We start from the raw sequence: 24,930 nt of genomic DNA on the forward strand, positions 1-24,930 counted from the left end.
AAGTAAAAGTGAGTCACCCAGTATAATACTATTTGAGTTAAAGTATAAAATAATTTGGTTTTAAATATACTTAAGTATCAAAAGTAAAAGTATTAATCATTTAAAATATCTTATATTAAGCAAACCAGATGGAATAATTGTTTTTTAATTTGCGGATAGCCAGGGGCACACTCCAACACTCAGAAACACAAAGCATTTGTGTTTAGGGAGTTGCCAGATCAGAGGTAGTAGAGATGACCATGGATGTTCTCTTGATAAGTGCTTGAATTGGACCTTTTTTGTCCTACTAAGCATTCAAAATGTAACGAGTACTTTTGGGTGTCAGGGAATATGTATGGCATAAAAACTACATTTTCTTTAGGAATGTAGTGATGTAAAAGTTGTCAAAAAAATTTAAAGTACAGATACCCCCTAAACGACTTAAGTAGTACTTTAAAGTAATTTTTACTTATACTTTACACAAGTGCTGTTTTTGGACAAACTAATATTAAACAGAACAGCTGACCCACCGATGCGTTGCTGCCACCAACTGTGTCGGAGGTAGCCTACAATATCAGCGGTCCTGTTCTCGAATAACATTTTTGGGAGTAAACAATGATTCCTTATATGTTAATCTAGTGCAATTTTTAAAAGTACGAGAATATTTTGAATTGCATTTAGTAGTATATAATTGTCGTTCCCCTTGAAAACAGAGGCCCTCGCATTGTCTGGGAGAGCAAGACCACTGAGGTTAAATAAGAACGAGCGTGAAACTGCGCATGTGCAGGATAGCAGAAAGCCGAAGCAACAAACAAACATCAAGCAGAGACGGACAGCAACACAGATCAAGCGCTATCTATGCAGATCGCTAGCTACATGAGTTAACTTTGAAAAATGAAAATCAAAACTGTCGTTTAATATACACTGCAGTTCCACCCTAATGAAGGAGCTCCGTCCTGGCTGATTTTGGGAGATGGGAGTACTCAACATTACAGACCAGGTGAGCTAGCAAGTAGCTAGCATGCTAGTTGAAAAGCCAGTCTGGCTATTTGGCTGTCTAGCTGATAGACTGTCGGTTTGCTAGCTAATCCCGTGTTATGATAGCATTTTCTTAAAAGTCGAATAGTTCATTAACGTTTGACGCAATGATCTGTCTGAAAGAAATGTCGTAGGATTGCTAGTTAGATGGCTAACGTTAGCTAAACCTCGGCGCGGCCCAAGTATCGCTGATTGATGTATGTAAACTGTTCACTTAACTAGCTACCATTCCTTGCTAAGCACAGCGTGACATTCTCCTGTTCTTCTCCCCAGCCTCCACTGGTCCAAGCGGTTTTCAATCGGAATGCCGATGAAATTCAACAACTATTGCACAACAAGAAAGAGGATGTCAATGCACTGGTATGCTTGTGGTGGCAGACAGTGCTGCAGCACTGGCTCGGTTTTATGGCATTGATATTGGACTGTATCTCAACATCTCTCCCGTTATTGCAAGTAGAGGGGTGCCGTGTGGGTCTTTTACCCAGTTCGTGTGATGAGATTATTTATTTTGTATTTCCCGGAAACCTCGTTACTATATACACTACCGTTCAAAAGTTGGGTCAATTAGAAACGTCATTGTTTTTGAAATAAATGCATTTTTTTTGTCCATTTAAAATAACATCAAGTTGATCAGAAATAGTGTAGATTGTTAATTTTGTAAATGACTATTGTAGCAAGAATTTGCTTTAAAAAAGGAATATAGGTGTACAATAAATCTGAAGATGACGCAAAGTGCTATACAGAAACCCAGCCTAAAACAGCAAGCAATGCAGATGTAGAAGCACGGTGGCTAGGGATAAACGCCCTAGAAAGGACGAAACCTTGGAAGAAACCTAGAGGAACCAGGCTCTGAGGGGTGTCCAGTCCTCTTCTGGCTGTGCCGGATGGGCTACTACACTGGAGTGTGAATACAGGCAAATATGTTGATAAAAGTAACTTTGTCCAAGAGCAGTGTTTCCAAAAAAGGGGTACGTGTACCCATCTGGTTAAGAAGGCAGTCCCCAGAAGGTACTTTGGGAGATTTTTAAAAAGGTGGGAAAAGGAAAACAATATTGGGAAAAATATTACCCAAAAAATATATGTTCAAGTTATTTAAATCTTAATAGGCAGGAAAACATTTACTGAGGTCACTGGTGTGAAATCTCTAGTTATTTTATATTTATAGACCTACGTTTTTAGTTTCGGTGTGTGTGCATTGCACTGCATAGGCCCATTATCAGCAACCATCACTCCCGTGTTCCAATGGCACGTTTTGTTAGCTAATCCAAGTGTATCATTTTAAAAGGCTAATTGATCATTATAAAACTCTTTTGCAATTATGTTAGCACAGCTGAACTGTTGTCCTGATTAAAGAACCAATAAAACTGTCCTTCTTTAGACTAGTTGGGTATCTGGAGCATCAGCATTTGTGAGTTCGATTACAGGCTCAAAATGTCCAGAAACAATGCACCTTCTTCTGAAACTTGTCTATTCTTGTTCTGAGAAATGAAGGCTATTCCATGCGAGAAATTGCCAAGAAACTAAAGATCTCGTACAACGCTGTGTACTACTTACTCCCTTCACAGAACAGCGCAAACTGGCTCTAACCAGAAAGAGGAGTGGGAGGCCCCGGTGCACAACTGAGCAAGAGGAAGTACATATTCCATAAAAAATCAGCGGTTTCCAGCTATAATAGTCATTTACAACATTAACTATGTCCACACTGTATTTCTTAACCATTTGTTATTTTTTGTGGATACTTTTTTGTTGCTTTTCTTTCAAAAGGGACAATTCTAAGCGACCCCAAACTTTTGAACGATAGTGTGTATGTGCAATAGCAGTACAAAGTCAACAGAAGGCCTAAATGTGAATATTTCAGCAATATTTCACAAATGTGGCTGATGGGGTAAGAGGGAGATAGATTTTGCATCTCAATACAAATACTTTATTTGTGTCTTTTCCCCACAGGACCAAGAGCGCCGCACGCCGCTACATGCTGCTGCCTGTTTGGGAGATGTTCATATCATGGACTTCCTCATCAATGCAGGTAATTGTGACCAAAATGAACCAATCACTGGTACTTCTATTCGCTAAACAGAATGCCCCCGCCTGACCTTCTGATGTGTTTGCAATGAAAATGTGGTTTTATTCTACTTGCAGTTGTAGTAGCACTGTGTAGTGTCTGTTCATTAGTATGACTCTACTGTACTTGTCATGGCCCTCTAATAATGCTCCTTGTCTTGTACACTCTCATAGGTGCAAATGTAAATGCTAAGGACCATGTGTGGTTAACTCCATTGCACAGGGCAGCTGCCTCCCGGAATGAAGTAAGGAATGTTGATCATCTCTCTCATGTTAAGATTTATATAGCACTTAGTACCAAACTGTTTCAAACAATGTTTGGGTTTGGTCAAACCCTGTTTTATTCCTTCTGTCTCCAGAGGGCAGTGGGACTACTTCTGCGGCAGGGAGCTGAGGCCAATGCACGGGACAAGTTCTGGCAGACACCACTGCATGTTGCAGCTGCCAATAGAGCCACACGCTGTGCAGAGGCCCTGCTCCCCCAGCTGAGCAACCTGAACATGGCAGACCGCACTGGCAGAACCGCGTTGCACCATGCTGCTCAGAGCGGATACATGGAGGTGAGAGGGGAGGGCTCGAAATATTGTTTATACTAAGAACAGCGCCATTTTCACAAACCATTTCAGAGTAGGAGTGTTGATCTAGGATCAGGTCTCCCATTTTATTCGTTATGAGTTAAAATAAAGAACAACTGATCATGCATCAGCATGCCTACTCTGAGATGATTTTGCGAATACGGACCCAGGTTAGCAGGTGTATGAATGATGCAAATTCTATGTATGTATATAATATATTTATATTAACTTTGTCTGTCCTTAGATGGTGAAGTTGCTGCTGAATAAAGGAGCCAACTTGAGTGCCAATGATAAGAGAGAGAGACAGCCTATCCACTGGGCAGCGTACTTGGGTGAGCTGTTATCTGCATTGGGAAACTCTGCAATCCGCAGTTGCTACATCCACCATTAGACTGATAAATGAATGACATGTACCCATTGATTCTTGAAGAATGTAACTTACTTCGTTCAACTGTCGTACCCCATCAGAACCCAAAATATGAACTAGTTTTACTCCGTTTGTAATCAAGTACATTTAAACAACACTGTATAGCCTCAAAACAGGGTTAAAACTATAATTTGTATAAAATTGATGGTCATTCCTTGCATCCAATGCACTCTATAAGTTTGAAAGGTTACATTTATCCAGCCCCATCCATCAGCCTTTGACCCGAAACAGTGGCGCGAACTACTGATTGCTTCAACAACAAAAAATGGGTGAAAAATCATGAATTTCCTAAACTTGGCAAGAATGCCAGGTGATGAAAAATGGCTGTTTCTCCTAAAGTCCTGTTTTAAGTTGAATGAACAGCAGACCTGGACAGAACATTGTTGTATTTTTTAGTTTATTTGAAAATACAAACTTTTCAGATACTCAAAGTAGTCAAATATAGTTTATATAGAATTTCAACTAAAAGCAACTATTTTCTTTTGATATTCAAATCCGGTCTCAGGAAAAACAACTTGCATATATTCAAATATTATTTATTTGCCTATAGCCTAGAATGAAATGCACGAGGGACATGGAATCACCTCAACAATACAGTAAACCACTTTCACAACTTCAAAATTACTAACAAATATATTTTCAGAATGAGTGAGACTGATTATTACCATAGCAACATTGTTGTTACATAGGACTTTGGAAATAGGACTTTGAAAATTGCTTTATAAATGCATAAGTGGAATAAAGAACAGTCACTATTCCTCTTGTGTACAGTGGTTACAAAAACTCTTGGGTCATTGCTCTGCATTTAAAATGCAAATGTACTAGTAAAACGTTGCTCCAAAAGTAATCCCAGTTTTATTATACAGGCACTGAGAATGATAAGACTAAACAAATATGGCTATTATGTTTAGAAAGGACATTTTACATCCCAGAACTGCCTTCTTGAATCAACTACAGCCTGGTAGGTGGATAATCATGTTCGTTTGTATTCTGAGTGAACTATCCCTAGTGTTTTTAAACAAGAACATTTGAAAGTAACTGAGATATTTTAAAATGGTATTTGAACCCAGGTCTGAAACAATGGCAGCACTGCCATGTTGTACTGGGCCTTTTTGTTGGAAAACCACATTAGTGTCCGACTTTTGCTGTCGTCTACAGTCAGTTGCTTTAGCCTAAACCATGAAACGTGCCCAATATCTGCAGTCATCTCGCTGAGTCTACCTTTAAATTATAAAGTCCATTTCAGTGTGAACCCAATCAAATAAAAAGCTTAGAATCAAATGGGGTTTTCATTTTATTTGGTATAGGAGTCAAAGATAATAGTTTTAGTTTTTCAAACAGGTTTGTTAATTTTATTTCAGTTTACTCATTTTTTCATGATTAGTTTTAGTTTGCTATAATAACCTTGATGTATTTTGTAGATTAGATATGACCGTCAGACAGATTGGAATAGGATATTGTGTGCTCTCTTCATTCATTCTATCTTCAACATGCAGTTCCACATGCAGCCCTGCCATCAGTTGAAGGCAGCCAATCCAATAGTTTCAGAAAAATAGTCATTTTCGAGGATCTGTATTCAAATAGTTGCAGTCACCTCCAAAGTAACTATTTGTTCCCCTGGAAAGATAGTTCCTTTCCAGAAAGCATAGTTAAAACTACAGTTCACCCTGCTCTGATGAACAGTGGATGTACTCTTCACAAGAGGGTGACATTAAAAACCGGACACACTGCCTCTTCCCGCCCCTCACACCCCGGCCTCTCCTCACACCCCACCCCCGGCCTCTCCCCTGTGTCTTATAGGGCATCTGGAGGTGGTGAAGCTGCTAGTGTCTCGGAGTGCAGACAAAGGCTGCCAGGACAAGCAGGGTTACACCCCTCTCCACGCTGCAGCTGCCAGCGGACACATTGACATCGTCAAGTACCTTCTGAGGCTCGGGGCAGAGGTGAGTGTTGGAGTTCAAATGGGTAAATGGACTCTCAAGATAGCCATAGTAAATAATACTTATTACCAACCATGGTCTGGCCATGTTCAGAAGAGGCAGAGGATTATCTCTGATTACAATTCAATTGTTTTTATCTTTAAAACATTTTTTTTTAAAACCTTTTGTTACTTAGCTAATTGCTCATGTCTTGTGTGTTGGTGCTCTTTTAGCTGGATGAGCCCAATGCCTTTGGGAACACTGCACTGCATGTGGCCTGCTACACAGGCCAGGAGGCTGTGGCCAACGAACTGGTGAACCACGGAGCTAACGTCAACCAGCCCAACAGGAGTGGCTACACCCCACTGCACCTGGCTGCTGTATCCACCAACGGGGCCCTCTGCCTGGAGCTGCTGGTCAACAACGGGGCTGACGTCAACCAGCAGGTTTGAGGCCCCAATGTATTAAAAAATGGTCTCAGAGTACGATTGCTGATCTCAGATCCCCTAACTCCTGTCCATATAATCAAATTCATTATTATCGAAAAGGCTTAACTGATCCTAGATCCGCACTCCTTCTCTAAGACTGACCAATGCCATCCCTACCACCATTTTCACCCTGACATTTTGTTTTATGTGGAGATTGACAAACAATGATTTGTCTGCAAGACAAGTACAACGTGTTTTTTCCATCTCCAGAGTAAAGAAGGGAAGAGCCCCCTGCACATGGCAGCTATACACGGACGCTTCACCCGCTCTCAGATCCTCATCCAAAACGGTAACCATGACAACTCTGACTGACCTGTGAGGCTGCTTTAAATTACTCTTGTCCCACTGGTTCTCTACTCATTCGTCTCTTCCTGTTGCTTTGTTTTCCCTCCCAGGTGGAGAGATTGACAGTGTGGATAAATATGGCAATACCCCCCTCCATGTTGCTGCTAAGTACGGCCATGAGCTGCTGATCAGCACTCTGATGACCAACGGTGCAGATACAGCCAGACAAGGGATTCATGGGATGTTCCCTCTGCACCTGGCTGTGCTCTATGGGTTTTCAGACTGTTGTCGCAAGCTACTCTCCTCAGGTTGGTACCTTATATATATATATATATATATATATATATATATATATATATATATATATATATATATATATACTGCTCAAAAAATAAAGGGAACTAAATTAACACAATGTAACTCCAAGTCAATCACACTTCTGTGAAATCAAACTGTCCACTTAGGAAGCAACACTGATTGACAATAAATTTCACATGCTGTTGTGCAAATGGAATAGACAACAGGTGGAAATTATAGGCAATTAGCAAGACACCCCCAATAAAGGAGTGGTTCTGCAGGTGGTGACCACAGACCACTTCTCAGTTCCTATGCTTCCTGGCTGATGTTTTGGTCACTTTTGAATGCTGGCGGTGCTTTCACTCTAGTGGTAGCATGAGACGGAGTCTACAACCCACACAAGTGGCTCAGGTAGTGCAGCTCATCCACGATGGCACATCAATGTGAGCTGTGGCAAGAAGGTTTGCTGTGTCTGTCAGCGTAGTGTCCAGAGCATGGAGGCGCTACCAGGAGACAGGCCAGTACATCAGGAGATGTGGAGGAGGCCGTAGGAGGGCAACAACCCAGCAGCAGGACCGCTACCTCCGCCTTTGTGCAAGGAGGAGCAGGAGGAGCACTGCCAGAGCCCTGCAAAATGACTTCCAGCAGGCCACAAATGTGCATGTGTCTGCTCAACGGTCAGAAACAGACATGAGGGTGGTATGAGGGCCCGACGTCCACAGGTGGGGGTTGTGCTTACAGCCCAACACCGTGCAGGACGTTTTTCATTTGCCAGAGAACACCAAGATTGGCAAATTCGCCACTGGCACCCTGTGCTCTTCACAGATGAAAGCAGGTTCACACTGAGCACATGTGACAGTCTGGAGACGCCGTGGAGAACCTTCTGCTGCCTGCAACATCCTCCAGCATGACCGGTTTGGCGGTGGGTCAGTCATGGTGTGGGGTGGCATTTCTTTGGGGGGCCGCACAGCCCTCCATGTGCTCGCCAGAGGTAGCCTGGCTGCCATTAGGTACTGAGATGAGATCCTCAGACCCCTTGTGAGACCATATGCTGGTGCGGTTGGTCCTGGGTTCCTCCTAATGCAAGACAATGCTAGACCTCGTGTGTCAGCAGTTCCTGCAAGAGGAAGGCATTGATGCTATGGACTGGCCCGCCCGCTCCCCAGACCTGAATCCAATTGAGCACATCTGGGACATCATGTCTCACTCCATCCACCACAGACTGTCCAGGAGTTGGCGGATGCTTTAGTCCAGGTCTGGGAGGAGATCCCTCAGGAGACCATCCGTCACCTCATCAGGAGCATGCCCAGGCATTGTAGGGAGGTCATACAGGCACGTGGAGGCCACACACACTACTGAGCCTCATTTTGACTTGTTTTAAGGACATTACATCAAAGTTGGATCAGCCTGTAGTGTGGTTTTCCACTTTAATTTTGAGTGTGACTCCAAATCCAGACCTCCATGGGTTGATCAATTTGATTTCCATTGATCATTTTTGTGTGATTTTGTTGTCAGCACATTCAACTATGTAAAGAAAAAAGTATTTAATAAGAATATTCCATTAATTCAGATCTAGGATGTGTTATTTTAGTGTTCCCTTTATTTTTTTGAGCAGTGTGTGTGTATATATATATCTCATTCATTCACACATCTGTTGGATTCTATACACTGGAGGGGCTGTGTCTGACTGTAGTGTCACGTGTTGGATGTTATTTCTAGTTGCCTCTTCCTCTCCCCTCAGGTCAGCTGTACAGTATTGTTTCTTCTATGAGTAAGGAGCACGTTCTATCAGCCGGGTTTGACATCAACATCCCAGACAACTTTGGGAGGACGTGTCTACACGCTGCTGCCTCTGGAGGGTAAGGGTCAGAACCGCACTCCAAAACGGGACCGACTCTGAGCCATTGTATTGGTTAATGCCGTCTAACGAATCAGCCGTTCTCGTCATTGTGTTCCTCACTTCTCTTCTGACAGAAACGTTGAATGTCTGAACATGCTCTTAAGCAGTGGTACCGACTTGAATCAGAGGGACAAGTCGGGAAGGTGAGTGTTTGCCGTTGATTGTTTGCTTTTCTGTTTGTACTCATATGCTGGTGTGGGTATTGTCGGGTTACTGTCTGCTGTAAGAAGTGCTTTGTGAATACATTTGATGAATGGACTGATAGTGATTCTGTGGGCCTTCTCTCGCTCAGGACTCCTTTGCATTATGCAGCTGCTAATGGGAGGTACCAGTGCACCGTGACCCTAGTGAGCGCTGGCGCTGAGGTCAACGAGCCTGACCGTACAGGCTGTACTCCCCTGCACTACTCCGCTGCCTCCCAGGCCTTCTGCAGGTAGGAACTCGCACTCCATCCCAAAAATACACTGACGCATGACAACACGCTTTCAGGAAACATGGCTGTGTGTGGAATTTGTCCTTAAGTGTGTTTAATTCTACACTTCCAGAATGGACCGACATTTCCCCGGGACTCTTCAGAGGGAGGAGGATGGAGCAAAGGAGTCCTATTTGTGAGTTTACTGTCTGCAACCATTGTTTTGTAAAGCGGCCACAGTCCAGAATATGTAACACTAATTAAAGGTCGGCTTAAAGGACTCGCGATTTAGTTTATTTCATGACATCCACTTGACTGTTATTTTTGTCTGTCTTTGTAAGTAGTTGTTTGGAGCATCTGTTGGACAACGGTGCAGACCCGTCCCTGGTCAACTCTAAAGGTTACAGTGCCGTTCACTATGCTGCTTCCCACGGAAACAAGCAGAACCTGGAGCTGGTAAGTCCTTCTGTTTGTGTTCAATACCGTACGAAGCTAAACCGGTGAATTGTTTTTCACCATGACCTTGCTGTGTGGGCGGTAATGCAGCATAACCATGTTCCTTCAGCTCCTGGAAATGTCGTTTAACGCATTGGGAGACATTGAGAGCAGTATTCCAGTGAGTCCATTGCATTTAGCTGTAAGTGTGCCTTTCATTCCTAAAGCCCTCTCTGATATATCACTGCTTGACTGTGTGGAGAAGATGCCATGTTCATATAGAGCAGCCAAAAACATGACTGTTTCCTGTCGTGCACCATCTCCTCTCCCCCTTCAGGCTGATAATGGCCACTGGCAGGCGCTGCGTGTGCTGACGGAGACTGCTGCGTACGTGGACGTGCAGGATGCCTCGGGCCGCTCTGTGCTCTACCTGGCCTCCCAGAGAGGTTACGCCCGCTGTGTAGAGGTCCTGCTAGCCCAGGGGGCCTCCTGCCTCCTCAACGAGAACAGACACATGTGGACCCCTCTACATGTCGCAGGTACGGATCACGCCATGCCTCTCAACCCCCCCCCCCCCCGCCCTTCCTAGAATTGGATGTGGAATGTATTTTTGCAAATGATGCTGATCAAGTTAGTGTATGTGCCAGGTGTAATGAATACATTGACTATCTTACTTGCAAGTGGGTGTCCCTGCGTATTGTTCCATATCGTCTGTCTTAGGTAGTAATAGCTTAGAAACTAGCAGTCAGGGTTGAGTGTGTAATGAAATTATATTTGTCATTTCATATAAGCTGCCAACGGCCACACTGAATGTCTGCACATGCTGGTGGACAGTGGGGAGGAGGCAGACCTTACCAACATCACAGACACACAGGAACAGTAAGTGGTCTCTCCGTTTCTCACTGCCTGCCAGGAAGCTTTGCTGACGTTGTCTTTGGTTGGGACGTCAATTATTCTGTTTATTTTTAGTATAGATCCAGAGTCAGGAATACCGTTTAAGCTGTTTACTGAAGATTTGCAGAATCGCACATTCCGCCTGCTAGGAGGCTTTATGGTTGATGTTGTAATGTAAATGACTGTGTGGTCATCCTCAGGACTCCTCTGATGCTGGCTGTCCTGGGTGGCCATACAGACTGTGTCCACCTGCTGTTGGAGAAGGGGGCCTGGCCTGACACCAAAGACAAGAGGGGCAGCACTGCCCTGCACAGAGGGGTGAGTCACACTACTGAGCTGAACAGTACTGGGCTGGTTACACATCCACTACACTTACTGTAACTGTGTCCTGTGAAAAAGTTAATGTTGTACAGCCTGGCTGGTTCAGTTATGTGATAGAGAGGAACACTAACATGAGTTTATTAAAGGAACAGCATTAGTTTGAAATAATTATTAAAGCACAGTAGAATTTGAGGAAATCTAGCTGTGTAACTCTTAGGTTGGAGCAGAGAGGAAATAACGCCATCTCCGTCCCTCGCCCTTCCCTGTGTGTCCCTGTCCCGTAGGCTGCGTTGGGCCGTGACGACTGTGTCACAGCCATGCTGGACCACAAGGCCTCTGCACTGTGTCGGGATGGCCAGGGTCGTACCCCACTGCACTACGCTGCCTCCCGCGGCCACACTGACATCCTCGCCAGTCTGCTGCGTGCGGCCACATGCTCCGACCCTCTTGACTCCCTATTGGACCATGAAGAGTACACGCCATCACACTGGGCTGCTTACCAAGGTCAGCGTTCAATAAGTGTATACAGTGCCTTCAGAAAGTATTCCTACCCCTTGACTTATTCCACATTTTGTGTTACAGTTTGAATTCAAAATGGATTCAATTGCTATTTTTCTCACCCATCTGCACAAAATAACCCATAATGACAGTGAAAACATACTTTTGGAATTTTTAGCAAATTTATTGAGAATGAAATACAGAAATATCTAATTTACATACGTATTCACGCCCCTGAGTCAATTCATGTTAGAATCACCTTTGGCAGCGATTACAGCTGTGAGTCTTTCTGGGTAAATCTCTAAGAGCTTTGCACACCTGGATTGTACATTTTTTTTGCGTGTTATTCTTTTAAAAATTCTTCAAGCTATGTCAAGTTGATCATTGCTGGACAGCCATTCTCAAGTCAAAACTGTAATTTGGCCACTCAGGAACATCCAATATCTTCTTGGTAAGCAACTCCCGTGTATATTTGGCCTTGTGTTTTTAGGTTATTGTTCTGCAGAAAGGTGAATTTATTTCCCAGTGTCTGTTGTAAAGCAGACTGAACCAGGTTTCGTCTAGGATTTTGTCTGTTCGCTCTATTCCACTTATTTTTATCCTCCGAAACCCCCTAGTCTTTGCCGATGACGAGCATACCCATAACATGATGCAGCCAGCACCATGCTTGAAAATATGAAGAGTGGTTCTCAATGATGTGTTGTGTTAGATTTGCCTCAAACGTAGTGATTTGTATTTAGGACAAAAAGTTCATTTCTTTGCCACTTTTAGCAGTTGTTCTTTAGTGTCTTATTGCAAACAGGAAGCATGTTTTGGAATATTTTTATTCTATACATGCTTCCTTTTCACTCTGGCATTTAGGTTAGTATTGTGGAGTAACTGCAATGTTGATCAAGCCTCAGCTTTCTCTGATCAGTCATTCAACTCTGTAACTGTTTTTAAAGTCGCCATTGGCCTCATGGTGAAATCTCTGAGCGGTTTCCTTCCTCTCCATGCAACTTATCAAGCGAATGTTTACTCCTGAACTTATTTAGGCTTGCCATAACAAAGGGGTTGAATACTTATTGACTCAAGACATTTCTGTTTTACGTTTTTAATTCATTTGTAAACATTTCTAAAAACATAATTACACTTTGACATTATGGGGTTGTGTGTGTGTGTGTGTGTGTGTGTGTGTGTGTGTGTGTGTGTGTGTGTGTGTGTGTGTGTGTGTGTGTGTGTGTGTGTGTAGGCGTGTGTAGGCCAGTGACACACAATCATATTTTAAATTCAGACTGTAAGAAATCAAAATGTGGGAGAAGTCAAAAGGGTGTGAATGCTTTCTGAAGGTACTGTATATGAAATGTATTTATAAGTCGAATGTGAGGGGAGCGCCTATATCCGTTTTTGTAGCGTGACCGTTCGTTATTCAAATGAAATCGCTAGCAGTATGCAAATTTGAAACACACTTTTCGTCTTCTTTCTCAGGGCAAGAAGACTGTTTGGAGGTTTTACTTGAACACAAAACTTGTAGTATCCAGGAGGGAAACTCCTTTACCCCATTGCACTGTGCTCTGTGAGTATTCTCTAGTCAATGTTTTAAACATGATTATACAGGTAACTGCCAAAATGGAAAAACCTGAGTAAATGAGGGATAAAAGTATATTGAAAACAGGTGCTTCCACACAGGTGTAGTTCCTGAGTTGATTAAGCAAGTTACATCCCATAATGCTTAGTGACCTGTATAACAATGCTGGGCAGGCATATTATTTTCAAATATGGGTAACTACATACGTGGAGTGTCTAAAAGTGGCCATTGCAAAATAACAAGTGGGAAGATAAACAGCAGTGGGTGTGTCAACCTAACAGCTAATTGGGTAGATTGGTTGCCCCTCACGATTGTTTTGCGTGGCTGCTTCCTTGTAGCATTTTAGCTCGGCAGGTTAGGATCATTGACGTGGCAGGTTAGGATCATTGACGTGGCAGGTTAGGATCATTGACGTGGCAGGTTAGGATCATTGACGTGGCAGGTTAGGATCATTGACGTGGCAGGTTAGGATCATTGACGTGGCAGGTTAGGATCATTGACGTGGCAGGTTAGGATCATTGACGTGGCAGGTTAGGAGGGAAAGGGTTAGGCTTAGCTAAAGTGCTACAAGGAAGCAGAAAGTAGCCGCACAAAACTGTATTGAGTGGCAACCAATCTTCCCAATTAGCTGTTAGGTTTCCATACACCCACTTGTGTTGATCCTCCCACTTGTCTCGCAACGCCCACTGTCAGACAGACTCTACATATGCAGTTACCCATGACTCTTTATTTTGTCTACCATGGCTATACGTCACCCGGGTGACAATGACCCCATCCACAGGGCACGAGTGGTCACTGAATGGATTGATGAGCATGAAAATGACATAAACCAAATGCCATGGCCGTCTCAGTCACCAGATCTCAACCCAATTACACACTAATGGGAGATTCTGGAACGGCGCCTAAGACAGCGTTTTCCAACACCAACACCATCAACAAAATACTAAATGATGGAAGACCGATTTGTAGAATCTATGCCAAGCTGCATTGAAGCTTTTCTAACTGTTGGTGGCCCAACGCCCTATTAAGACGTTAAGTTGGCGTTTCCTTTATTTTGGCAGTTACCTGTACATTATTAGGACAATGTCTGTAAAACAATGTTTGGGAAAGGATGATGGGTTTGATGTTTTAGCACTAATTTAGTCATGTTTGGTCATATTTGATTTATTGCAGAATGAATGGCCATAGTGGAGCTGCAGAGATGCTGTTGGAATCTGCTGGCGTACAGATGGTTAACACCAGGGATACTAAAGAAAGGTAAGGCCTGTTGAGAACAAGGTGAGGTTATCTTACTAGATGTTTATTTGGGTGTCTCCTGTCATTTGTATACCTTTTAAAGATGTACGTACCTCTGTACTTAATGTGGACTCCAGTTTTTAACTCCAGTTTCATTGTCATGCGATACTGAGCTCACCAATGTTGGGTTGTCTCTTTCTCTCTGTGCCTGTAGGACCCCTCTTCATGCCGCAGCATGTGCTGAGGATGTGGCGGGGCTGCAGCTGGTCCTACGCCACGGGGCTGAGATCAATGCCGTGGACCACACCGGACGCTCTGCTCTCATGGTCGCCGCCGACAACGGACAGAGTGGCACCGTGGGTAAGTCTACAGAGCACCTTTTCCGTTGATGTTTTGCGAAAGGATAGAGTTCAGCGAGTCCTGTGAGGTAACGCTTGAGGAGAGTGAATGCATTATCTGTTGGGGTGAATCCTGTGTAATTTCCAGCCATCCTCTTGCACCGAGCCAAGGCTGACCTGACACTGCTTGACGACAATGGAAACACTGCCCTGCATCTGGCCTGCAGCAAAGTAAGCACCACCTAAAATATCATCCGAGCTCAGAAATCCTTGACTATGCAGCACCTCTCTCATGACCTGAGATGATGAAACATGTATTGATGATCATGGTTGACATGATCATGTTTTTTTCTATTTGTCTCACAGGCTCATGAGATGTGTGCCCTGCTGATTCTGGGGGAGATCCATAACCCTACCCTCATCAATGCAACCAACGCTGCACTGCAAATGCCGCTGCATCTAGCAGCACGCAACGGTCTGGCCACAGTTGTCCAGGCACTGCTGAGTCGAGGAGCCACAGTGCTGGCAGTGGATGAGGAGGGTAAGAGACACTATTCCACTTTATCCTTTGCCCAAACATCTTCATTTTAAACATCAGAAAGTCCTACGCCATGTAGTCTTATGTTATGGGCTTGGGCTGGAAATTATTTCTAATTGACTTCAGATTTTTTGTTACTTACCTTAAAACTTTCATTGAGCTTCTATTTGAGCCAGGCGTCTTTCCTTTTCCTTTTTTCCCATTTGCGTAGTTAATTGTTTAATTCCAGCATTCCCTTCCAGGATTTTAATCAAATTCTTCATTTCCTGTGCTATAATTTACACACTGTCCCGTTTAATTTGTCTTAGAATGCCTTTATTAAAATAGAAAAATATATTTTCCTTGACAGAATAATGATTCTCTTTGGACTCTGCATTTATTGTAGTTCATACCTTTGCCACTAGAGGGCGATTTTTAAAATGTATTTTTTTATTTTTTAAACATTTTTTTCAAGAGGTCTGTACTCCTGAAGTTGACAGTTTTTGTCAGTTAGCTAGCGGTTCTCAGATGTTAGCAGCCGATGGCTAACAGTTTCTTCCTGCCGATTTAAAAACGCGTGATCGCGATCATTTATTCGAGTCATTACTGAATTATTTAATGTAACCAATCAAACATTAAACCTTGTAAACAATTAATTTAGCCCCTACTTGTATTTGAAACAGCCGTTTATTTTCTGAAATGTGTGCCGTTGCCTGGCTATCAAGAGACGGGCGGCTATTTGAGGCTCATTATTTAATTGAAGTTTTACGGTACTTTAATTTTCCTTGAGCATAGGCCATAGACCACAGCTTTCGAGTGTATGAGGTCTGATTGTGCTTTGTTGTCGACAAGGACACACTCCAGCCCTGGCCTGCGCCCCCAACAAGGACGTAGCTGACTGCCTGGCTCTGATCCTCTCCACCATGAAACCTTTCCCTCCTCTGGACCCTTCCTCCTGCCCCTGCTCCTCTTCCTCCGTCTCCTCCAGTCTCAACCTACTGAAGCATTGCGGCATCACTGCTGCCTGCACGCCGCTGCCCAACGGAGGCCTCCACCATCACAACGGCTATGTCAAAGACCGCCATGCCGCTGTCAGCCTGGACGGATGCCTTTCTGAGTGAGGTCATCCTACATCTACTGTCTGACAGCACTACCATCACCACAGGGTAGCCTGTGTATATGTGTGTGTGTGAGTGATCTTCTCCTGAAGTGCAGTCAAACCTATATGCAAATGAGCCCACAGCATCTATCTATCCCAGCTCTGTATAAGTTAGTGCTTAACACTGAGACCGATCTCTCTTTCTGTAAGGTCACTGGAATACTGCTTTGTCCCAAAATGGTTACTAATAACCACCCACAAAATCCCTTTAAATAATGTCCCGCAAATAGGTACTCGTCAGCACAGAAAGATGACTGACAGCTAAAAGCACTGTTTATTCTTTTCTTTTTTTCTTCTCTTCTTTTTAGTCTTTTGTTGAGTCCCTTTTCTTCTCTTCATATCATTCAGTATTTAACATCCTATGACGTGCTGGCCTCGTAGAGAAATGCACAGCCTTCCTAAAAGGAGAATGATCCAACGGGTTATAGTGAAGGACTTTATGAATGAACCATACAAAGTCTTACCCAAAAGTGCAATGCTTAAATATAAAGATTCTGACTTTAACAAAAAATAATAATAATAATATGTACCTTCTGTGGTAACCTAATATTTAAACTTTTGGCCTCGTTTTTTTTTTGTGGGGCATTTTCATAGAGGAGAATTTCATAGGGCTGCTAAAGTTTGAAAGATGAATATGTAAGCATGTCTCCTTACAAAGGAGAACAATGCTCAGGTTGGCATTTCAGCATACATTTGCTCTCAATGCTGAAGTATTGTCTAGAACACAATTTTGTGTTTACTAAGTGAGAATTTGGTTTAAAGCATATACATTATGACCAAAGGTGAATTTCACTGCTATGACTGACAAAATATTTATTTGAGAAATATTTACAGAGAAAGATCGATGTTGAGATACCTCTAAGTCATTTTGCAGCTGCTGAACGGCTAGACAGGGAAAGTAGTAGCAATGAACCCTTGGTTATTTATTTGAAGTCTTTAGGAGCGGACTCGCCCCATTGACCTTCAGCAAAGCCTCTTGTTTTCTGAGCACATTATCTTGAATTCTAAGATTACTGCTCAGTGATAATCTTACAAGCCATTTCAATTGATTTCCCATTTTTCTTTTCTTTAATCATTCCCAAAACATTTTGGTACATTGAATTCGAATTACCTTTGGAGAGGAATCCTATTTGTATTATTTCCCAAAATGTTGTCTTTGGTCAATCTGAAGTGTTACTTCAGCCGTTTTGGAGCTGGAGAAATACCACTGTTACTCTATCAAAAAGCTTGTATCTTGTCTAGTACGATGGTCAGTTCTGGTGTGAGATTGAAACGCTGGACTGACAAGTGTTCTTCCTTTTTGTTTTTTCTTCTTTTTTTGTTGTATAATTTAAGCAATATTTAATTTCTGGCATTTTGAACGTTATCAAAAAGACAATCATAGTCTCAAGGGCTTTTGTTTCCTTGGAAATCTTGTTTGATGTTCACCTCATTTGTTTGAGTACCGATACTAGCAACATGGAAATGATCTATTCCAGACTAATGGCTAAAGTCTGTGTCCAAGGCATTTTTCGCTCTGTGCCTAGAACCAAAAAAAAATGCAATTGATTGCCTCCATGGCAGTACGGATGCTGGATAGCATGATATGGCGAACCCTGGGGTCTCACCCACTGGGTAGCAGAGAAGCATTGGATCCTATTCAGACTTGTTAATCTGTTGAGGATATGATTCCTTGGTTGAGCTTGATTGTTCATGTCTCCGGACAGAATTCATGACTGATTAGAGAGACTTGAAAGCCTAGTAGGTATGTAGGGTTACTTACTGTAGCAAGGAACTGAGAGGAAACTGTTACTCTCATATGGCCGGTAGTAATACTTGTGTTTTTAGTAAAGCCGATAAGTGTGAAATTCCTTTTTTGGTATGTATCCTGTCTTGTGGCTCTACATATGTTGTAGATTTGTGGTATCGGACCACTGGAGCGCTCTGCCTGACTTAATTTAAATATTTTTACACCATCTTTTCCATTAGAGGATCAATAGATTTCAGTGACTCACTGGGACTCATTTTTTCATTTCATTGCTTCGCCACAACCTCCTCTCTTGATGAATGCTAAATGACATGCATTAGTTCTGGATGAGAAACATGAGGACCTACTATGATACCAGAGTAGCATATCATCTTGTGCCCTATAGTCAGTGTTGTCCGGGGGAGAGAATAGTCTCGGACTGTGTGGAACCAGGAACCAAATGACATGGATTGATTGACAAACAACAGGAAAATCATATTGGCATTATTTTAGTTGTATGCACACTACAATGAAGTTCCATTTTAGCCCTGATCCAAGGCACTTGAGATAGTTAAGCACTTTAACACATTCAGCATATCTGTGTGCAGTCTGAATACATGCATATGTATATTTACATATGGGTTGTAGCTAAAGTGCAAAAGACAGGAGCAGATTGCGAGGATTGTATACGTGGCTTCATTGACTGAGATTTAACTTCAAAACTCTAAAGCTAAGAAGATCTCATGGTCCAAAATCCAGTCATCACGGTGCGGTTTGATTTGATGCCATCCCAGGGTCCACGAACTAGTCCTTGTGGTTAGTCCAGTGATTTTAGCTAGGCTTGCTTTCGCCGTGCTTGTATCCTCCTCAGGCTCCTCGCCGAACTCCACACTGAGGGATGCGTGTTGTACAATAGAGACACTGATTACCTCAATCATCCAACCGCAGGTGTGTCTGGCTAGCAGGTCAGGTTCACGTTCCCCAGTTCAGACACTGCATGCATCAGCCGACGGTTGCGTGCCACGTCATCGACTGCGTGCCATCAGGCACCTGATTGCTATAACATAGTGATGTGGTTACCTGATAGGTATTTTACATATCTGGCATGTGCCAGCTACGTCTGAGCAGAGGAACACGAGCCAGATATATGTGTGTGTGTGTGTGTGTGTGTATATATGTATATAGATTTTATTTTTCAATCCCCTTGTCCAGCTGATGGCGCCAGTTCTTCAGTATATATCCCATCTGGGAGTACCCCATATCTGTGTTCCATTGATAGACTGAGAACTCATTGTAAAGGAGCTTGAGATCATAATTCTGACTTTAAAGAAACAAGTCAAATATATTTCCCTAGGGTTTAATATTAAGAAGCAATGAAAGGATTATTTGTAGCATTAATGACTGTGAAAGACGTGCGCAGCACATCTATTGCTCTTCGATTGTGTTTAAGGCCAATCCAACAAAGCATTTCATAGATGCCAATTGAAGATTTACGGAGTAGTCGTCACGTGATAATCTTAGGTCACAGTTAGGGCCTTATTTGCCAAAGTACATTGGATAATAAAAAATATAAACATTTTAAAAAAGAATAGCAATGTGTTTGAGAAATATGCATGCTTTTGAGCAATGTACATACTGAATATAAATCTGAGCCATGAATTGACTGACATGTGACTCTAGGGTCAAATTGGAACAAGACTATTTGCCATCTCCTGACTTTTGAACTATTACACTGCATTTCTCTGGCATACATGAAATGATAAAGTAGCAGAAAGAAATAATTGTCATAATAGTCTTCCTGTTATGGGTCTTTCTTAAATGTGTTTCAGCTATACCGAGGCCCCTATGTGTATGTCATAACCACATATTGACACTGGAGACAGGAGGTTGGAGGGTGTGAACATTCATCTCGAACACCATTTAAGATTGCCTTACAATATCTTCTGAACAGGACATTTAACTACGCTGTAGATGCTTTCATTTTTTTACATGAATTGGTAGCCAGTTTTTGAAAAGGAAAATGCACCTAGCTAGCTACATCCATTTAGTGCCATAGAAACCTTTATTTGCCTTTAAGCATAATAGTCATACTGTACTTGGTCAGTAGAAAATGTGTTTGTTTGGACTCATTTACTGTGGTAGCCATGGTTAGAATGAACATTTATTATTATAATGATGAATGATTATTAAGTTCTGATTTGAAGCATTGCTGGCACAGATACAGGTCATGATGTCAGTGGTGACTAATGGTTTCAACCACTTAGTACTGATCGTAGGAAGTGGAAAGCAATCATATAATAGAGTTGGTGGTAGTCTGGAGAAAAGAATGGATGGAAGATTTCAAATATTTATAATTGGACAGACTTTGTGTTGGCAAAAATGGATAATAATAATAATGAATGGTAATTTCTTTGCCTGTGTTTTGTAATTATTATAGGACAGTTTTTGATGTTTGCAGATGTATGGTTAACAGGGAATATATTTACCTCGTCCTCGATGGATGCCCCTATTCTTACTTGAAGTATCTTTCATCGAATACAAATGTAAAACAAACTTTAATTCACAGCAGAGCCTTTTAAAGGCAAAGGAACAAGTTTATTGCAGTACCTACTAAGTTATAACACCTAACATCTTGTTAGTTATGTTTCCCAGTGGGACTGCTAAAATCTCTGCTGGTTTTGCTATTATGGGGTGTGTCCCGAATGGCACCCTATGCCCTACATAGTGCACTACTTTTGACCAAAGCCCTATGGGGGGGCCTCTGGTCAGAAGTAGTGCACTATAAAGGGAATGGGGTGTCATTTCGGTCGCACACAGAGATCCTTTTGGTGTAGAAGCACATGCATCCATGTTGGTGGCACACTGCTCAAGGTTGCCTTGTGATTGTTTGGGGGATTTTGCCATATTTGTAAGTGAAAAATTGGGATTTCACTTATTACCGGTCTTGTCAGCTCGACTGTCACCTCTAAAACCAAATAACGCTGTTAATTAAGTACCTCCATACCGGTTGGAGAGGAGAAAAAGAACAGACATCTTACCTTGTTGTCAGTGTGATTTCTAAGGACCAAATTTAGAGTTCTAGTATGTGAAGGGCAGAAGAATCTGTAATTCAATGGAGGTCATGAGGAAAAGTAGTGTGAAAACACATTCTATAGTGGGGGGACTGCTATGCCATAATTATTTACCCCCTCAAGTTAGTTAATGTGGGAGGTTTTGTAGAGTATCACTCATGCTAGCTTTCCCCCTGCTTGTGGTCTCATCACGATTCTTCCATCATTTGGACCTGTGTGATAACCAGCTCAGAGGTGGTTGGTGCCTTTTTTTTAATGTGTTTTTAAATGAATGCTCTGTCTACCGCATGGTCTTCCATTTATACCTTCCGGAAGCCTTTTGAATGACATGTAAAAGCATAGAAGAGCGCATCTCTCTGAAAAGAACATTCTCAACCTACAGTATGTGATGTGAGCTATAATAAGAAACTCGTGTTTTACATTCTTGGCCCGATTCTGTGTGCATGCTATGGGTCTCCGAACTTGAGTCATATGGAGTGAACTATCTGAACAATATCCTACCTGATGTTGACTGCACCAATATTGAAGTAACTTTTTGAAAGCACAAATCCAAAGATGGAACCATTTTTATTCTTTAATGTCATCTCAAGGATGGCTCTCAATGCTGTGGCGGTTAGAGCCAAGAAAGGTGGTCATGGAGATGAGGAAAGCATGAGATTGGATGGTCAGTACCAGTACTGTAAATGTAGTTTCTCCTGAAGTCTGAGCATATCAATTCAGATTGTTTTAGTTGTATGTATTTAATTAAACTCGCTAGCTGTAGAGAATAGATCAAGTTGTGAAAATCCTATTGGGGTACAGTAGTAATGATTATGTGTTGGTTGTAACTGTTTGGAGTGTTTTTGTATTAGACTGATTGAAAGTAGGGGTTTCTTAGTAGCGTTGATAGTGTGACTGTGCTGTAATATAACATGCGTTGTCAGATATTAGCATGAGGGCGAGGTAGATCGTCCTCTTTTTAAGCTTGCCTCTTTTAAAAAAAAATGTTATTATTGTTGAAAAAGACGAGTGCAATAAACCTTATTTATCATTTCCTTCCTCAAGTAAAAGAACATGTCCTGCGTTTTCAAGGCCAAAAACAAAATAGACTTCCTGTGGCTGGCAGTAGGATTGGAACCTTTCCCCACTGCTTTGCATCCAGAGAAGTGGCACTTGTTAGAGTCTAGAATATGGAATTGCATTCTTAGGACTGTGTGATTTTTGATATTCAAGTATCAAAGCTGCTTGCTCATAAGGGAGACCATGTACAAGATGATTTGACTGGTTGATCAACCATGTGTGTTTTTTGTTCTTGCAGTTGGATGGCGTTTTATGGAGGGAATCTCCTTGAATCTGAAATGTTTTGCTTGCGTGTGTAGGTGTGTACGTATGCGTCGTACTCCGTATCAAATTAAATGTTTTTTTTTTGGGGGGGGGGAGTAAATTTAAGTGGTTTAAAGAAATGCTGAAATACTTTCTTGTTTTCAGAAGAAACGTTAAGAGAGACTCCCCCCTAATTCATCTCACCCTCACTAAATGGGGGTGTGCGTCTTTCACAATCTTACTACTTGCTCAGTGTGTGTGATGAACTTGTACAGTGAAGATCAGAACAGCTTAAGAAAGTTGAGACCATTTCCTGAACTGCACAAGTATAATGTTGAGGGGGTGAATGGCAGGTCTCCCTTAATGTAAGTAGGCAGGCCTGTCTAAATCGGACATATCGACGACAATGGAAATGAAAAGGTAGCGAAAAAAGTGTACCAGTATCGTAAGATCAGCTCAGTGCCTAGGGTAGGACGTGTATACCTACTGTATACACCTTTTTGACATGTACTATGCTGGAAGCCCGTACGATATTGCTTGTTCCCCTTGAAATTCCCCTTTTAAATCCAGCAGAGGTAGGAAATATTCGAAAACCACTTTAGCCATTACAACAGTAATTTGCTGTACAAGCAGCTTATACGTCACCCACGATGAAGTCAGTGGCCAGACCACCTCTGGAGTATATCTCCATAATGGGGATTCTCCGAGAGCACAGTGATTTGGACACTATCAGTTGGAGGTACTCTATGGCCTATGTGCTCCCTGAGCAATACATGTGGAAAGGATGTATGTATTCATTGGGTATATCCTGTGATATTTGTTGGTCCTTCTGCTGTTTCTTTATTTGTTCTGCAGCACCCTAACTGAATGTGAACTGATAAAGACCGACCTAAGGGTTAGTTGCCTGTTTTTACTCAGTGGCTTATCTGTTGTAAATACTATGGAGTGGACCCCATACCAGGAGAGGGGGAGGAGTCTGAATTAGGGCACATGATTAGTTGTAATCGAATGGTTTCTCAATGCACCTTTTTAAAAAGAGATTTGGTTTGTCCGCCAAACTTTCCAATACCCAACAGCAAAGCTTGCAGAAACTAACAACTTCTCTGCTGGTGAATGGTAGTATCTTTGACCGATCTACAGGTTTCTGTATTTTTTTCCCCCCCAGCGGAAGGAACCATTCCCTATTTTAACTCTTGATTACCTCATTTACAAACCTTCAAATACTATTCTACTGTAAGAAGAAAATGCCATCACCAGCTTGTGCTCTAGGACCAATGATGTAGCTCCATTTCCAAATTAATGAATTCAAACATGGCCAGTCAAGGAATATAAACACGCCTCTCACTTACTACAAATTCTATAAGGTTGGTACATAATGGTATTCATGGAAATAAACTTGTTTGCATTTCTTGCGGTTTTCAGTAGAAGCATTTTTCCTACCTCTAAATTGCAGCTTTGAGTTCATCTCCACCTGTTTTGACAAACAAATACACAGTAGCCTATGAGAACCTTAGAATTTTACCATGAACAATTATAATTCAACATGAAGTGTGCTTGATTGTATGTATAATTGTGTGTTCAACATGAAATTATTTATGAAAAACATATTAGAAAATAGCACTGGGATGTGAAGCCAGACTGTGTTATGACTCATGTCTTCTACCCACACTAGACATTAATTTTGACTGATGTGCTCCTTGCATAGCAAAACCCCTTGTTTTTGGGATGAATTACATGAAAGAGTACATTGGCATTTTCTGTTTGTCTTTGTCTGGAATCGATGTACAAATGTTTTCATGTGCTCTACATCTCAGTTAGAGTTTACAGCTTCCTGGAATGTGAATGTTTTTTTGGGTTAGTTATTGCATACGTACGTACAGCTGGTTTAGTACTATCATAATATATATTTTTCACAGGTTGTCATGGGGGAGTCAGGTTATATGCACATTGTTATATTCTGTACGTGGGTGAGTTTTGTTCCCCTCAAGCCGTATGCCTTCAAAAACACTAATCCACTCCAAACCAAACTGTTGGTAGGTGTTTGCCTCCCCACCATAATCTCTGTATAGCTGCTTTAATTCCATGTGAACAGGGGACCAGGGAGAGGTCCGGTATCTGACCAGACAGATCCTTGCCCTGCCCCCACATTCCCATTCACCCCACTATCCCTCCAAAAACCTCAAGCCATTTCTTTATTTGACAATGCAATCAATCCTGAAAGCACTTTGCCTTGTTATTCCATTGTGTGGACAATATGTAAATGGTAATTTGTTATAGAAATGTAAAAGATAATTCACAATTTTGGAAGAATCTGCATCTGTCTTTGACACTAAAATGATTTTAAAGGATTTATTAAACATTTGAACCTAAATCTATTTTATACGATGTTTGCTGCAGCCAGTTGGTCTTGTCATTCAGTATTGTGGCTTAGGGTTGGTTGTGTGTTTTAAATAAAGTGCTATTGCTGAATATTCAATGCAATGTG

The 24,930-nt window shown here is 42.0% G+C and overlaps 1 protein-coding gene across 2 annotated transcripts; it reads left to right on the forward strand.

Moving 5' to 3' along the window:
- Nucleotides 1-731: 731 nt before the first annotated feature.
- Nucleotides 732-24,921, forward strand: LOC110491070 (serine/threonine-protein phosphatase 6 regulatory ankyrin repeat subunit C). Of its 2 annotated transcripts, none has more exons than XM_036947036.1 (26): nucleotides 732-979; nucleotides 1,291-1,377; nucleotides 2,965-3,043; nucleotides 3,253-3,323; nucleotides 3,438-3,638; nucleotides 3,898-3,985; nucleotides 5,881-6,023; nucleotides 6,233-6,445; nucleotides 6,698-6,776; nucleotides 6,883-7,080; nucleotides 8,811-8,928; nucleotides 9,044-9,112; nucleotides 9,262-9,402; nucleotides 9,515-9,577; nucleotides 9,723-9,837; nucleotides 9,947-10,018; nucleotides 10,154-10,355; nucleotides 10,608-10,695; nucleotides 10,911-11,028; nucleotides 11,316-11,535; nucleotides 12,997-13,084; nucleotides 14,270-14,353; nucleotides 14,547-14,692; nucleotides 14,819-14,901; nucleotides 15,037-15,211; nucleotides 16,040-24,921. In XM_036947036.1, the coding sequence occupies exons 1-26, from the start codon at nucleotides 953-955 to the stop codon at nucleotides 16,306-16,308; spliced, it is 3,237 nt and encodes a 1,078-aa protein (XP_036802931.1). In that variant the 5' UTR covers nucleotides 732-952; the 3' UTR covers nucleotides 16,309-24,921. The 2 variants fall into 2 exon arrangements, with proteins under 2 accessions (XP_036802931.1, XP_036802932.1); XM_036947037.1 differs by having other exon boundaries at nucleotides 9,726-9,837; nucleotides 16,040-16,308.
- The last annotated feature ends 9 nt before the right edge of the window (nucleotides 24,922-24,930 follow it).

Source organism: Oncorhynchus mykiss, chromosome 16 (genome assembly GCF_013265735.2).
Source record: "Oncorhynchus mykiss isolate Arlee chromosome 16, USDA_OmykA_1.1, whole genome shotgun sequence".
Classification (NCBI taxonomy): Eukaryota; Metazoa; Chordata; class Actinopteri; order Salmoniformes; family Salmonidae; genus Oncorhynchus; species Oncorhynchus mykiss.

What these genes read in the sequence shown, in the direction of transcription:
- LOC110491070 (XM_036947036.1), top strand. Translation starts at nt 953, where the DNA reads ATGGGAGTACTCAACATTACAGACCAG. An exon ending in GGGCTGACGTCAACCAGCAG is followed by an intron (nt 6,446 to 6,697) that starts GTTTGAGGCCCC and finishes TTCCATCTCCAG; the next exon opens with AGTAAAGAAGGGAAGAGCCC. An exon ending in GCCTCCCAGGCCTTCTGCAG is followed by an intron (nt 9,403 to 9,514) that starts GTAGGAACTCGC and finishes CTACACTTCCAG; the next exon opens with AATGGACCGACATTTCCCCG.